Source organism: Bos grunniens, chromosome 16, assembly GCF_055505025.1.
Source record: "Bos grunniens cultivar Pamir isolate PY7600 chromosome 16, Bosgru_T2T1.0, whole genome shotgun sequence".
NCBI classification, from domain to species: Eukaryota; Metazoa; Chordata; class Mammalia; order Artiodactyla; family Bovidae; genus Bos; species Bos grunniens.
Window position 1 is genome coordinate 25,949,306 of NC_141180.1, and position 16,830 is coordinate 25,966,135.

The 16,830-nt window shown below is 40.1% G+C and overlaps 2 protein-coding genes across 5 annotated transcripts in view; one reads left to right on the plus strand and one right to left on the minus strand.

Annotated features, from left to right (window-relative positions):
• KLHL20 (kelch like family member 20) overlaps positions 1-8,770 on the minus strand; it is a 72,278-nt gene extending 63,508 nt beyond the window's left edge. For 2 of the 3 annotated variants that reach the window (XR_015143228.1, XM_086343737.1), the window contains exon 1: positions 8,011-8,770. The gene's annotated coding sequence lies outside the window, so the exon portion shown is untranslated. The remainder of the gene's footprint in view (positions 1-8,010) is intronic. The other variant, XM_086343732.1, reaches the window with a different exon arrangement.
• ANKRD45 (ankyrin repeat domain 45) overlaps positions 8,133-16,830 on the plus strand; it is a 47,771-nt gene continuing 39,073 nt past the window's right edge. Inside the window, exons 1-2 of one of the 2 annotated variants that reach the window (XM_086343752.1) lie at positions 8,133-8,234; positions 12,635-13,004. In XM_086343752.1, coding sequence (XP_086199878.1) covers positions 12,650-13,004 — 355 coding nt within the window. In that variant the 5' untranslated portion in view covers positions 8,133-8,234; positions 12,635-12,649. The remainder of the gene's footprint in view (positions 8,235-12,634; positions 13,005-16,830) is intronic. The other variant, XM_086343753.1, reaches the window with a different exon arrangement.

Genomic DNA, 16,830 nt, shown 5'->3' on the forward strand with positions numbered 1-16,830 from the left:
GGAAATGGGAGGGCTCACGCTAACAGATATTAGTACAACATGTTCTAAAACCTCTATAGTTAAAACTGTGATTTTGGTGTATGAACAGACAGATGAATAAAGCAGGGTAGAAAAATCCAGAAATAAACCAAAGAACACATGGAAATTTAGCACCTGATAAAGCTGTTATCTCACATCAGTCAGGAATACATGGACTGTTTCATAAATGATACAATGTAACTATGGAAAAAGGTAACATTGAATGTACTCTGCATAAGGAGCTGGACCCCACTGTAGTTTCAACAAAGACCTCTATGAAGGTCTATGATGACACTATGGGAAGTTCAGAAGCAGGGATGGCCCTTCAGAGTTGTCACAAGTTGGAATAAAGGAGCTGGGTCTTTCTACCCCACAACAACCAGATGTATCAGAAGTTTAAATGCAAGTAATGAAAATCTAAAATAGTACAAGAAAACAAGGATGGATTTTTTTTTTATTAAATATGCAGGAAAACTTCCCTGACTATAAATCAAAATCTAGAGGCAAAAAGATTGACAAATTTGAATGCATAAAAAAGTTTCCATGGAAAAAATATTACAAATGAAGTTAAGAAAATGACAATTAGGAAAAACATATTTGCAATATAGGATTCATAATGTACTAGATCTTCTAAAAATGGAGAAAGAAGAAATAATACAGATACTCTGGCAAACATATGGACAGGCAGTTCACAGAAATAGAAATGATCCTTAAACTCTTGCAAATATATTCAGTCTCGCTCAAAATAAAATAAATTGCAAATTATAGCTACACTAAGGATGAGATAGCTGGATGGCATCACTGACTCGATGGACATGAGTCTGAGTGAACTCCCAGAGTTGGTGATGGACAGGGAGGCCTGGTGTGCTGCGATTCATGGGGTTGCAAAGAGTCGGGCACGACTGAGCGACTGAACTGAACTGAACCGAACTGAAGACCTACCAGTAGGCAAAAATCCAGAACTGGACAATCTGCTTTGTTGGCATGACTGTGGGGAAGGAGGCATTCTCATTAATTGCTGGTGTGTGTGCAAAATGATTGAACTTCTTTGGGCAGGGTTTTGGTAAGATTTAGCAAAATTATATTTGCATTTACCCTCTAACTCAGCAATCTCACTATCCCAAGGAAATACTTGCAAAAATGAAAAAAGAATTATGCATCAGGTTATTAACTGCAGGATTCTTTTTGGAAGCAAACGCATGGAAACAACCCCAAGGCTTCTCAATAGGGGACTGATTGAATAAGCAATAGGATAGCCACATAATAGGATTATTCAGCTAAAAAAAGAAATGAGGATGATCTCTGTATACTTGCACAGTGCAATCTTTAGGATATATTGTTAAGAAATAAAACCTAAGTGAACAGTGTTTATAATATGTTAACTTTGCTTTTAAAAGGGTATAGAAATATGTGTGATGTAAATACTGTATGTACTTATTTTTTTTAAATAGAAAGATAAACTTAGAATAAAAATGGTTAGCTAGAGGGGAAAGGAAGGAACAGAGAAATCAAGGACAGAAGTCAGATATCTCTGAAAGTATTCAATTTTATATTTTTATTTATTAAATGTTCTTAATAACTAAAAATTCATTTAAGGAAGCTATATTTTTACTTAAATAAAATGTATTACTTATTATCTTATTATTAAATAAAATTTTTTATTTCAATAAAATTAAAGACATTTTATTTAAACATCTTTCAGTTCAGTTCAGTTCAGTTCAGTCGCTCAGTCGTGCCCGACTCTTTGCGACCCCATGAAGCACAGCACGCCAGGCCTCCCTGTCCATCACCAACTCCCAGAGTTCACTCAAACTCATGTGCATGGAGTTGGTGATGCCATCCAGCCATCTCATCCTCTGTCATCCCCTTTTAACAATTTTTAAATAAAATTTAATCAAAAGAGAAAGAAGCAATACCTGAATATTGAAAAACAATTGGACCTAACTGAATGACAAATTGGCATATAGTGAATCCTGTAATGCATAGTGAATTTAGAGCATAGGGAAAAGGAAATCTGAAAAAACTTCCACCTTTTCCCCTTCTATTTGCCATGAAGTAATGGGGCTGGATGTTTTTTTAATATTTAGTTGTAAGCCAACACTTTCACTCTCCTCCTCCACTCTCATCGAGGCTCTTTAGTTCCTCTTCACCTTCTGCCATTAGAGTGGTATCATCTGCATACTTGAGGTTGTTATTTCTCCCACGTATCTTGATTCCAGCTTGTAACTCATCCAGCCCGTCATTTCTCATGATGTCTCAGCGTATAGGTTAAACAAACAGTTGTACTCCTTTCTCAATCTTGAACCAATCAGTTGTTCCATACAGGATTCTAACTGTTGTTTCTCAGGAGACAGGTAAGATGGTGTGGGCATTGGGTCTTAATTGCAGGCTCTCTAGTTGTGGCATGCAGGCTTAGTTGCTCCACAGCATGTTGGATCTTAGTGGGATCTTGGTTCCCTGACTAGGGATTGAACCCTCATCCTCTGAATTGCAAGGCAGACTCAACCACTAGACCACCAGGGAAGTCCCCAGTATGCCAAGGACATGGCGCTAATTAGGAAAAAGTGGGACCTTGACACATGGAATGGTGATATCTGGGGTCATGTACCTAGAAATATTTAATTCCCAAAGATCCATGAACCCTTTGAGCCAGGAGAATTAAGTCACTAACTAACCTGGCTAGGGATGTAATGGACTTGAAAATGAAGGAAAGGGACAAGGTGTTCAGGATCCAGGAGGGTATACATGATGATGGAGTAAAAGGGACTATATCCTAGGAGTTCAGGATGTCTTGGTGAGTACACATGGGACTGAATTCTGAGAGTGCTGGATCAATGTGGATAGAATACAGAGTTTCTAAGGCAGTTTAATTAATAATTTGGAAGCAACTCTCTTGGGTTACAGGATTTAACAACCTGACAAGGATCTCAGGAAATGGGGTAAACATGCTGTCAGAATGGTTTCATACATATGGAAAGTATGATGACTCATATTAAATGAAGAAGATTGAACTGCCATGCAAGACAGTAGATCAAGGGATTTAAAGTTCAAAGAAGTGAGCATGCTAAAATGGACATAAGCCTGGAAGACTCACCAGGCAATAATATCCATGGGACAGACTAGAGGAGATACCATTTACCAAAAGGGAAGGTGCTAGAGAGAAGGGTACCCAGAATCACTAATAAGTTCAGTAGTGGCTCGCCAACTGCAGCCCAGACTGATGGTATGCTAAGTCACTTCAGTCGTGTCCGACTCTGTTCGACCCCATAGATTGCAGCCCACCAGGCTCCCCCATCCCTGGGATTCTCCAGGCAAGAACACTGGAGTGGGCTGCCATTTCCTTCTCCAATGCATGAAAGTGAAAAGTGAAAGTGAAGTCGCTCAGTCGTGTCTGACTCTTAGCGACCCCATGGATTGCAGCCTACCAGGCTCCTCCGTCCAGGGGATTTTCCAGGCAAGAGTACTGGAATGGGGTGCCATTGCCTTCTCTGAGACTGATGGTAGGAGATGCCAATTAAAAACTGGGCTTATTGATTGTCCTGGGGATGTTACAGATGACTCCGGAGGCTGAGCTGATACTGCATGGATCATGGCCCTGCCATAAAGCACATTATTAGCACAGACTATGTAGCATGGTTCTGGAGAAGGGGTCACAAAGAGTTGGGTATGACTGAATGACTTTTCACTTGTCTACTAGGGCTTGCCTGGTGGCTCAGTGGTAGAGAATCTGCCTACTAATGCAGGAGAAGCAGTTCCATCGCTGGGTTGGGCAGATCCCCTGGAGAAGGACATGGCAACCCATTCCAGTATTCTTGCCTGGGAAATCCCACGGACAGAAGAGCTTGATGGGCTACAGTCCATGGGAGTCACAAAAGAGTCAGACATGACTTAGTGACTAAAAAACAGCTAAGTTGTGTCTACTAAGCTTTGGATTAAAATAATATGTTCGCTGATATCAGGCAGACCGATATATCTATCTTTATTTTTTTAAGACTGAACTCATTATCCTGGTTCTGTCCCTAAATCCATATTTAGGAAACCACAAGCCACCTGGTCACAAGAGACAGAAACCCAGGAACAACTTAGGCTCCTCTTTGTCTACGATTTCGTCCTCTCCAAACCATTCTCCCCATTGCTGTCTGACCTCTTCCAATGTTTCTAACTACACCTCTTACCTCTATCCCCAACACATACTCTTGCTGTTTCAACCCACTTAGGTTTCACTAATGCACTTTGCTGTTTACTTTGTGCCTCTGTGAATTTTACATTTCTTTTGGATTGCCATTTCCCACTCCTCTGCCTGTTGAATTTCTAGTTATCTTTTGAGTTTGGATTTTCACTTTGCTACCCACTATCATATTATTCATTATTACAAGCCTTTGGTTATCTGATAAATATGTCTTATATATTTACACTTAAGTCACTAACTCAAAGATGTTGAAATCAAGAGGGTGGCAGAATATTAGGGCATTTTACTAGAAATCTGCCTCCAGATTAACATTGATCAACTAACCTATAATATCAAGCACAGTTGTTCATCCGTAAGTGAAACACATAACTGCAATATTATCCATTCCAAATTTGAGGTATTTACCCCTAAGGATAGCATGTTTCTAAAATAAAGCCATCCTATATATTCCCCCTCCTGCCTCCTCCATATTATGGGGCAATGATGTTGCAAGTAACAAAAATCCAATCTCTTTTGGATTAATTAGAAAAAAGTAATTTATTGACTTACACAATTGAAAAAGGAAGGTAAAAAATGGCATTGGGTATTCTAGCTCCAGAGCTCAAGTGGCACCCTCAGGATTCACTTCTTGGCTCTTCTGTTGCTCTGTCAAGCTCTCTCCACATGGTGGCAAGATGGTACTGGCAACTCAGCCTGACCTCCTTTCATCAAATCTTGCTGAAAAAAGAATGCCTATTTACATACTGCTCTGGCAAAAATTCAGGTCTAGCTTTGATTACACTGATCTATGTTCCATGCCTTTTCCTGATCTAATCACTGTGGCCAGGGGTGAAGAAAACACTGCTTAGCCAGGACTTGATCTGGAGTGGGATCAGCCCCATCCAAACACAGGCTGAGAGTATATGAAAGGGATTCTGTACTAGAAAACTGTGTGCTGTTACCAGAAGAGGAAGGAGGGGCAGGCACAAACAATGGATGTTCAGTACCTCCTTCCTCAAGTTTCAGCTGTGGAGATTAGTTATATGCAGAAACAGTCCTGTTGTCATACACCAGGAGTGGCACTATTATCTAATCACTGCCAAAATAATGGCTCAAGATATTTTAAAATTAACTTATCAGTTTGGACAGGCATCCTCTAACACGTAATTAGTCTATAGCTAACTGGTGGCAATCCTGTGGTAATTTAAACCCAGACTGATCTAGGTTCAAATTCTGGTTCAGCCCTTTCCTTGCTGTGTGGTCTTAGGTAGGTGACTCAACTTTGCTGAGTTTGCTTAGTTTGAAGAATAAAATACCACTTTCATTGAGGTGCTCTGAGGATTGGATACTATTTATATGAATCACTTAGCACAGTATTCAGCACACGATAGGACTTCAGTAAAAAAATATAAATATTAATATAGCACATTAAGAGGCTTCCCTGGTGGCTCAGTGGTAAAGAATCTGCCTACCAATGCAGGAGACGTGGGTTTGATCCATGGGTTGGGAAGATCCCCTGGAGGAGGGCATGGCAACCCACTCCAGTATTTGTGCCTGGAGAATCCCATGGACAGAGGAGCCTGGCGGGCTTCATTCAGTCCATGGGGTCGCAATGAGTAGGACACAACTAAGCAACTAAACAACAACACAGTACATAGAGTTACCTTAGAGTAACTTTCTCAACTAGTTAACTTATCCTATTATTTTATCAGAAATAAAATTGTATAAAGAGTATAATTCTGGGACTTCCTTGGCAGTCCAGTGGTTAATCTCCAAGCTTCCAATGTATGGGATGTGGATTCAATCCCTTGTCAGGGAACTAGAATCCCATATGTCATGTGGTGTGGCCAAAATTTTTTTTAAATAAAAAAAATATTTTAAAAAGAATGCAATTCTTAGTATAAAAGTATGGAATTCAAGAAATACAATAATTAAAATAATTTAAAGTCTACTCCGAGGACCCATTCTCTTAGAGTAGAAAAAATTTAAATTCAATCAATTTGGAAAGCTTTCTACCATAATTTCTTGAAGCTGACCTAATTTCAGGGGGGCTTGAAGACTGCTTATTTTCTCTGTTCCTTAAGTCTTCTGTACAACAAGCCTTCACTGTATTCCTTGACCCCCATTGATAGCACTCACAGGTTGTTGCTGATATGCCTCTGGTACATTAATTTGTCTCCTTCAGATCCAATGCTCTCTGTTCAATACTCTCATCTTAAGCTTTCGGTGAGGGGCATGGGAGTTAGAAGTGATGGTAGGAGTCTATCTGCTGCACTTGGTCCATGGTAGAGGCAGGAATCTCTTTCCTAAGGCCAGTTTCAAACCTGCTGCTGCTAAGTTGCTTCAGTCGTGTCGACTCTGTGCGACCCCATAGACGGCTGTCCACCAGGCTCCACCGTCCCTGGGATTCTCCAGGCAAGAACACTGGAGTGGGTTGCCATTTCCTTCTCCAATGCATGAAAGTGAAAAGTGAAGTCGCTCAGTCGTGTCCGACTCTTAGCGACCCCATGGACTGCAGCCTACCAGGCTCCTCCATCCATGGGATTTTCCAGGCAAGAGTACTGGAGTGGGGTGCCACTGCCTTCTCCGAGTTTCAAACCTAGCCTGCCCCAATGAATCATGCAGCTGTTTCTGACATGAAGTTAAGAATAGAACAAGGCTCCTCTGTTTCTAGTATTCTCAGACCTATTTAATGTCTTCCCATTCTTCCTGGCTTTCAGAGTCCTACAAATAATCTTTAAGCACTCTATTTATTTTTTAGTTATTTAATTCAATTTTAGACTTTCAAGAAACACTTGTATTTGGGAATACACAAATACATCCAATGAAGATTAATTAAAAACAGAATCATGCACAATCATGCATCATAAGTCATCTTGCATCCAGACACTAAAAGACTCTCCTGAAACTAAATACTACGAAAAGGAACATATTAAAAGTGAAACACCTAACATGTCTTGCTCTTCCACCAACTTCAGTAGGAAATGAGTGTTTAGTAAAGCAAATGTGCTATATCAGGGATGGCAGGAGGAAGCCAAGAGCCGACAAAGCTTCTAGACTATTGTTTTCGACTGCAATGTCAACTCTACAATTCTGATTACCACAACTTATTTGAATAAGAAATTTTAGTATTATACTTCAATTTTTTTTTCAAAATTACTCTTGTATTCCAGAAGTTCAGAACTATGATAGTGACAGTTTGCTTGGGCCTAAGCCAAATGTTCGCTTTAACACTAGGCTATTTAGCCTCCAGCTAAAATGTCTATAGAGTTCCTCTAAAATTACCTCCTCCTTAATGCTTTCCTTGTAGAAATAGTAAAGAAATGAATGTTTTCCTCTTCAGTACAAAAACTTGACGGTTTTCACTCCGTGATCGATGTGAATATTTACATAATTTCTGGGCAAGCTTTGCCCTTCTCTGCTGGTTTCTTTCGATGCTCCTATCCCACCTCCATCATTCTCCCCTTTTTAAAAGGTCAACTGTTTTGTATCTTAAATTCCTGAATCAAGAGAAATAGTTTCCAAGGTGCTTCCGCCCCTGCCATAGTTGGCACTTGTGAGGTCTCTTGTAACGTTTCTTGTTGGTGACAATGACCATAAACCATAGGAGAAAGAGCCTTAGTAAACCAGAAAATTAAGCAAGTTGCCCGTTATAATTACAACCTTTCGTAGTTTAGACTGCATCCTCATATTTCCAGAAAATTCTTCCGTTTAAAGGCTAAAGGTCAGACTAAGACTGGCTGGCAACCAACACACGTATCTCATTTTAAAATTGTATTTTTTAAGTTGTAAAATAAATATGGACCATATAACTGTAAACTTACAAAATGCAGAAAAATCCCGCACTCCGCCGTCCAAACACAGCAAATTAAATAGTTTTGACGAAATCTCCCGCGTCTCCCGCGTCTCCCGCCTCTCCCGCCTCTCGCTTCCTGCACCTTGCAACCTTGACGTTTGCGCGCCGCAGTCGCAGCGCTTGGGGTGGCGCTGCCGAGCGCCGGGTGCGCCGTCGCCATGGTAACCACGCAATCCAGGGGCCTCGGGAACGGTGAGTCTGAATCCGGAGGTCCTGGGTCTGGGTCCGCGGTCAGAGGGGCGAGGGTCGGCGCACCGCGTGGGTGTTGAGGAGAACTAGCATCTCCCTGCCACTTTGTTCGGTTTGGCTAGAGGAGAGTGAGCGCCACCGCGGCGTCCTCAGGCTTTGCCTCAGAACCGAGCGCTGCGTCGCGGGTCGCGCCCCGAGGGCCGACCCTGTGCTTCATATGTCCCCTCCGGCCCACTCCCAGCTCTCCACTGAGGCTGCCACTCTCCGCATCCTCGTCCTCCGGCGTTCCCTTTGTTTAACCCTAGGAGCCCTTTGAGGCCTTCTCCTTGAGCTGGCACTTAAAATCCTCAAGGGACTACATTTTTCGAAGAAAAAATTCAGTTGGTTTAAAAGGCCCTTGAGATTTATCCCTCTACAACTTCATACAGCCTTGTCTGCCTTCCTGGCCCTTTGTTTTTGCTTATCCCATTACCTTCTTTTAAGGCTCCTGCTCTTCAATACCAACTGTCACCTCTTCTGGGAAGCCTTCCGGGGAGTCCAGTTTCTTTCCTTTCCAAGCACCCTTTACTTAACACGTCCTTTATCCCACTGCATCATTGCTGATTTGCTTGTGTCTTTCCCACCAGACTCTGATGTCTGTGAAGTAGAGACCTATGTGATTTTATATTAGGAGTGCATTGTTGTTGTTTAGTTTCTAAGTGGCACTGAACTCTTTGAGGCCCTATGTACTATAGCCCAAGAATACTAGAGTGGGTTGTCATTTTCTTCTCCAGGGGATCTTCCTGACTCAGGGATGGAACCCACATCTCCTGCATTGGCAGGTGGGTTCTTTACCACTGAGCCACCCAGGAAGCCCCATGAGGGCCTTAGCAGCCTCCAAAGAATGCAACTTTTATAGTTAAAATTCACACTAATTTAGTAAGGCAGAGCTATTCTCAATTCATTGTTGAGAATGAGTTCAGAAAAGTTGCATTATTAATAAACCAGGACTAAAACATGGGTCTTCTGACTCATAGTCTGCTCTGTCATTCTGCCTTCAGAGTTCCAGACCTCCTCTCCTCTCCATGGTCATGTTCTGTATGAAGTGTTGGTTATGTGTGGTGGGGTTGCAGTTTTGATTCATGTTAGAACTTTTCTGGGCCAAGAAAATGTCTATCCATACAGTAACTATTACAAATCTAGTAAGAATTAGAACTTAAAACAGAATTAAAAAAAAGATATATTAATTATTTTAACAATAGCATAAACCCACTGCATAGTAAACATAAGTTACATATTTCTTATGGGAAAAACTATTATCTAAAACAAACATATTAGTTTTTTCAATATCTAAAAAGTTGTCTAAGGAGACTTTACAAATAGCCGAGGAAAGAAGAGAAGTGAAAGGCAAAGGAAAAAGGGAAAGATATATCCAATTGAATACAGAGTTCCAGAGAATACCAAGGAGAGATAAGAAAGTCTTCTTAAGTGAGCAATGCAAAGAAATAGAGGAAAACAATAGGATGGGAAAGACTAGAGATCTCTTCAAGAAAAATAGAGATACCAAGGGAACATCTTATGCAAAGATGGGCTCAGTAAAGGATAGAAATGGTATGGACCTAACTGAAGCAAAAGATATTAAGAAGAGGTGGCAAGAATACACAGAAGGACTATACAAAAAAGATCTTCATGACCCAGATAATCATGATGGTGTGATCACTCACCTAAAGCCAGACATCCTGGAATGGGAAGTCAAGAGGGCTTTAGGAATCATCACTACAAACAAAGCTAGTGGAGGTGATGGAATTCCAGTTGAGCTATTTGAAACCCTAAAAGATGATGATGTGAAAGCACTGTACTCGCTATGTCAGCAAATTTGGAAAACTCAGCAGTGGCCATAGGACTGAAAAAGGTCAGTTTTCATTCCAATCCCAAAGAAAGGCAAAGCCAAAGAATGCTCAAACTACTGCACAATTGCACTCATCTCACATGCTAGTAAAATAATGCTCAAAATTCTCCAAGCCAGTCTTCAGCAATATGTGAAACGTGAACTTCCAGATGTTCAAGCTGGTTTTAGAAAAAAAAAGCAAGAGAGTTCCAGAAAAACATCTATTTCTGTTTTATTGACTATGCCAAAGCCTTTGACTGTGTGGATCACAAAAAACTGGAAAATTCTGAAAGAGATGGGAATACCAGACCACCTGACCTGCCTCTTGAGAAACCTATATGCAAGTCAGAAAGCAACAGTTAGAACTGGACATGGAACAACAGACTGGTTCCAAATAGGAAAAGGAGTACATCAAGGCTGTATATTGTAACCCTGCTTATTTAACTTCTATGCAGAGTACATCATGAGAAACGCTGGGCTGGAAGAAGCACAAGCTGGAATCAAGGTTGCTGGGAGAAATATCAATAACCTCAGATATACAGATGACACCACCCTTGTGGCAGAAAGTGAAGAGGAACTAAAAAGCCTCTTGATGAAACTGAAAGAGGAGAGTGAAGAAGTTGGCTTAAAGCTCAACATTCAGAAAACTAAGATCATGGCATCTGGTCCCATCACTTCATGGGAAATAGATGGGGAAACAGTGGAAACAGTATCAGACTTTATTTTTTTGGGCTCCAAAATCACTGCAGATGGTGATTGCAGCCATGAAATTAAAAGACACTTACTTCTTGGAAGGAAAGTTATGACCAACCTAGACAGCATATTCAAAAGCAGAGACATTACTTTGCCAACAAAGGTCCATCTAGTCAAGGCTATGGTTTTTCCAGTGGTCATGTATGGATGTGAGAGTTGGACTGTGAAGAAAGCTGAGCGCCGAATAATTGATGCTTTTGAACTGTGGTATTGGAGAAGACTCTTGAGAGTCCCTTGGACTGCAAGGAGGTCCAACCAGTCCATCCTAAAGGAGATCAGTCCTGGGTGTTCATTGGAAGGACTGATGCTAAAGCTGAAACTCCAGTACTTTGGCCACCTCATGTGAAGAGTTGACTCATTGGAAAAGACCCTGATGCTGGGAGGGTTTGGGGGCAGGAGGAGAAGGTGACTACAGAGGATGAGATGGCTGGATGGTATCACCGACTCGATGGACATGAGTTTGAGTGAACTCCGGGAGTTGGTGATGGACAGGGAGGCCTGGCGTGCTGCGATTCATGGGGTCGAAAAGAGTCGGACATGACTGAGTGACTGAACTGAACTGAAGCAGAAGATATTAAGAAGAGGTGGCAAGAATACATAGAACTATCTGTGATCAAAAAAGATCTTCATGACCCAGAGAACTACAATGATGTGTTCACTCACCTAGAGCCAGATATCCTGGAGTGTGAAGTCAGGTGGCTCTTAGGAAGCTTTACTATGAACAAAGCTAGTGGAGGTGATGGGATTCCAGCTGAGCTGTTTCAGATCCTAAAAGATGATGGTGTGGAAGTCCTGCCTCGATATGCCAGCAAATTTGGAAAACTCAGTAGTGGCCACAGGACTGGAAGCGGTCCGTTTTCATTCCAATCCCTAAGAAAGACAATGCCAAAGAATGTTCAAACTACCACACAGTTTTGCTCGTTTCACATTGTTGTTGTTCAGTTGCCAAGTTGTATCCGACTCTTTGCAACTCCATGGACTACAGCATGCCAGGCTTCCCTGTCCTTCACTATCTCCTGGAGTTGCTCAAACTCATGTGTGTTGAGTTGATGATGCCATTCAATCATTTAATCCTCTGTTGCCCCTTCTCCTCCTGCCTTCAGTCTTTCCCAGCTTCAAGGTCTTTTCCAGTGAGTCGGCTTTTCACAAAGGGTGGCCAAAGTGTTGGAGCTTCAGGTTCAGCATCAGTCCTTCCAATGTATATTCAGGATCTATTTCCTTTAGGATTAACTGGTTTGATCTCCTTATTGTCCAGGGGACTCTCAAGAGTCTTCTTCAGTTCCACAGTTGGAAAGCATCAGCCTTCTTTCTGGTCCACCTCTCCCATCTGTACTTGACTCCTGGAAAAACCATAGCTTTGACTATATGGACCTTTGTTGGCAAAGTGACCTAATTTTTAAGGTCTTAATAATCTGGCTTCAATGATCCAACTGTATTGATTACTTCTCCCCAACATGGATCCTTGTTTAAACAGATGAGTCCCTTTAACATTCTCTTTCAATCTTTTCCTAATGAATCTCACCCACATTGATGTTTTTTCTCCTGTTCCTATTGAATTTACTGTTTGCATCACACATTCAGCATTTTAGTATGTACTCAGGCAGTCTATTGGTGCATGAAAAACTTTACTGATTGAATGAATGAAGTATCTTATTTTATAATTATTTTGAACCAACTATTTTCATTCCATTCATATTGTCAGTTGACTGATCAAACAAGTAAATAAACAAATGCTGATTTGTTTGAGTATGTTTCTATTACTTTTTCTCTTTTTTGATCTCAGGTATTTTTGGAGTTAATGGAGTCAGAAATACCCCCAGAGTCAGAGAGTTCAGAAAAATTAATATTTTCCTCACCACAAGAAGAAGAGGAAGAAGAAGATGATAGTGAAGAAGAAGAAGAATCCAAAGAAGCAGAGGAAACTGCCACCATTAACCCCCTCTTACCACCTGCTCTCACAGGGGATGTAGAAGGTTTGCAGAAGATTTTTGAGGATCCTGAGAACTCTCACCATGAGCAGGCCATGCAGCTACTCTTGGAGGAAGACATCGTTGGGAGAAATTTGCTGTATGCAGCTTGCATGGCTGGGCAAAGTGATGTGATTAGAGCTTTGGCCAAATATGGTGTGAATCTGAATGAGAAAACCACCAGAGGTATTTTGTCTTTTTTCTCTCATCACTATTACTTATAACTACCTAAAGATTCCATGTATTATCTTTAAATTTGGATAAATTTGATGTCCCTGCTTTAAATTTTGCGTATGTTGTGTGTGTGTGTGTGTGTGTGTGTATATATATATATATGAATGTGTGTATATGCATGTTATTATAGTATAGCTTAGTAATTAAGAATACAGACTTTGATATTTATTAACTGGGTGACTTGGGCAAGTTACCTAATCATTTTGTGTCTCTGTTTCATCTACTAAATGAGGATGATTGTATTTTCTTTATAGGGTTTTCCTTGTAGGTTATGAGGCTTAAGTATGATAATATAAAGTTGGTATATAGTAAATGCTCAATAATCTTATTACCTATTTCCTTAGAAGATTTATTCATTTTTATATTCATTATTCAATTAGCTCTAAATTAAGTCACTGTTTTTTTCAGATTGGACCTATAAGACATGGTCATTGTAGAAAATGAAACAGTGGTCTTTAGCAAATAGCAAATATACATTTTCTTCATGCTTACATGGAACAGTTAAAAAAACTGATCATGTGTTAGACCATAAAGGAAGTGTCAACAATTATCAAATAAACTATAGCATGCAGTCTGTGGTCTCTGACCACAGTAAAATAAAATTAGAAAATAGTGACAAAAAGATAACTCAAAATCCCTATAATTTTGGAAACAGGAACATACTTTCAATTATGTTGAAATATTATTATACTTTCTGTCTCGGTGACAGAAAATATAATAGAAATTATGAAATATTTAGGTGGCAACAGGATTGCTATGTCAGACCCTGTGAAATAAAACTAAAATTAAAATTCTAGTTTAATGCATATATTAGAATAAAAAATATTGAAAATTAGAAAGCAAAGTATTTAACTCAAGGAGTTAGAAAAATAACAACTGAAAATCCAAAGAAACAAGAAGATAAATAATAGAGTAAAATAATGACATTGAAAATAAAGAAACAATAGAAAGGGAATTCCCTGTCAGTCCAGTGGTTTGGAGTCCACCTTCCACTGCAGGGTGCCAGGTTTGATCCCTGGTGGACTGAGATTCCTGATCTGTAAGCTGCACAGTGCAGCCAAAACAAACAAGCAAACAAACAAACACAATAAAGAGAATCAACAAAACCAAAATCTGGTCTAGTGAAAAGTTGAAAAAACATTTGACAATATTGATAATTTTTGATATGTGATATTATAAGAAGGAGAGAGTGTAAATAATATTTGGAATTTTAAAATGAAGCATTCACACAGGAAAAGAATAGATTTAAAAAATAATTAGAAAATATCATAAACAACTTCATGATAATACATTTGAAAACATGGATGAAATGGACAGTTTCTTCAATAAAATATATATTATCAAAATTGAGTCAAGAAAAAAAAAAGAAACTTGATTAGATCTATGATTATTTTAAAAAATTGAATAAGTAATCAGAATCTGCCTGATTCTCCCACCCTTTCCAATTCCTAACTCAAATGTTTTAAAAGATATGGTTTACTACCCTTATAAGGAAGAAATAATCTCTAGCTTATACAGAGTTTCCATAGAATATAAAGAGAGTTGGACAACTGCTTATTTTATGAGATAACTTTTATAGCAAAACTAGTTAAGGACAAGCATTAGAAAGGAAAATTATAGGCCAATCATTTAATAACACAGATGCAAGCATCTTAAAATATTAACAAATTGAATCTAATGTGTGTTGAAGCATTTATTGGACTAGCTTGGGTTTATCCCATTTATGCAAGAATTTGCTTTTTTAAAAAAGAATTATCTATCAATTTTGGCTGCACTGGGTCTTTGTTGCTGCTCGAGTGCTTGTGGAGAGCGGGGGCTCTTCTCTCGCTGTGGTGTATGGGCTTCTCAATGCAGCGGTTCTCTTGTTTTGGAGCACAGGCTCTAGGTGTTCTGGCTTCAGTAGTTGTGGCTCCTGGGCTCTAGAGCGCAGGCTCAGAAGTTGTGGTGCATGGGCTTAGTTGCTCCGCAGCATGTGGGATCTTCCTGGAGTAGGGATCAAACCTGTGTCCCCTGCATTGGCAGGCAGATTCTCAACCACTGGGCCACCAGGGAAACCTCAAGCATGGCTTTAACATTAGAAAAACTGCTAGTATAATTCACTACACTAAAAGATTATATAAACAAAACCACCTGATCATCTCAATAGATGTAGAAAAGTCTTTTGGAAGAAAATGTAGCATTCATTCATGATGAAAGCTTTTGGGTAAATAGGAACAGAAGAAGCCTTTCTTAAGGCTATGGAAAACTTATAGCAAAATTTATCTAATATCGAATTTTAAACTATTTAACTTGGGCAAGTTATATAACCTTTCCATGCTACAGTTTCTTCATCCATAAAAATGGGACTAATAGTAATATCTAATATTACATCCATAAAAATGGGACTAATAGTAATATCTAAAAATCGTACTACATAAAAGAAAATGAGAGCCCTAAATCAAATATCTGATAGTGTACCTCCAGCACTCCAGGGAGAGGGTGCTCTGACTAACTGATATGGGTATTGCCATCCTCTTGTTAGATATTTTCCAGTGTGTGAAGATAGGTGTAGTCTTTTGATTTTGATGATGTACTCTAAGATAATCCATATCTTCATTCTGATTTCATGCTTATGAAATCTTCTCAGTTAGCAGAAGTTGAAGGTGCATCCTGCTTTTTTTCTTGCTGCTTATAGTAAAATGCCAGAGGAGACAGAGAAATTGAGAGAAGAATTGCTAAATTAAAAGGAACCAGGACTTAGATGATATATGATGTTCTGGGAAATTGTAAGCCTGTTTGCCATTTCAATGAAGATGATTTTGTAATGAAATATTTGCATGAACTGGCTAACCTAATTGTACCAGTCAACTTGGTGATTATTACTTCAGTTCAGTTCAGTTCACTCACTTAGTCATGTCCGACTCTTTGCAACCCCATGGACCGCAGCAGGCCAGGCCTCCCTGTCCATCACCAACTCCCAGAGTTTACCCAGACTCATGTCCATTGAGTCTGTGATGCCATCCAACCATCTCATCCTCTCTTGTCCCCTTGTCCTCCTGCCTTCAGTCTTTTCCAGCATCAGAGTCTTTTCAAATGAGTCAGCTCTTCACATCAGGTGGCCAAAGTACTGGAGTTTCAGCTTCAACATCAGTCCTTCCAATGAATATTCAGGACTGATTTCCTTTAGGATGGACTGGTTGGATCTCCTTGCAGTCCGAGGGACTCTCAAGAGTCTTCTCCAACACCACAGTTCAAAAGCATCAATTCTTCGGCACTCAGCTTTCTTTATAGTCCAACTCTCACATCCATACATGACTACTGGAAAAACTATAGCCTTGACTAGACGGATCTTTGTGGGCAAAGTAATGTGTCTGCTTTCTAATATGCTGTCTAGGTTGGTCATAACTTTACTTCCAAGGAGTAAGCGTCTTTTAATTTCATGGCTGCAATCACCATCTTCAAATCAGATCAGATCAGATCAGTTGCTAAGTCATGTCCGACTCTTTGCGACCCCATGAATCACAGCACGCCAGGCCTCCCTGTCCATCACCAACTCCCGGAATTCACCCAAACTCATGTCCATTGAGTTGGTGATGCCATCTAGCCATCTCATCCTCTGCCATCCCCTTCTCCTCTTGCCCCCAATCCCTCCCAGCATCAGGGTCTTTTCCAATGAGTCAACTCTTCGCATGAGGTGGCCAAAGTATTGGAGTTTCAGCTTTAGCATTAGTCCTTCCAATGAACACCCAGGACTGATCTCCTTTAGGATGGACTGGTTGGATCCCCTTGCAGTCCAAGG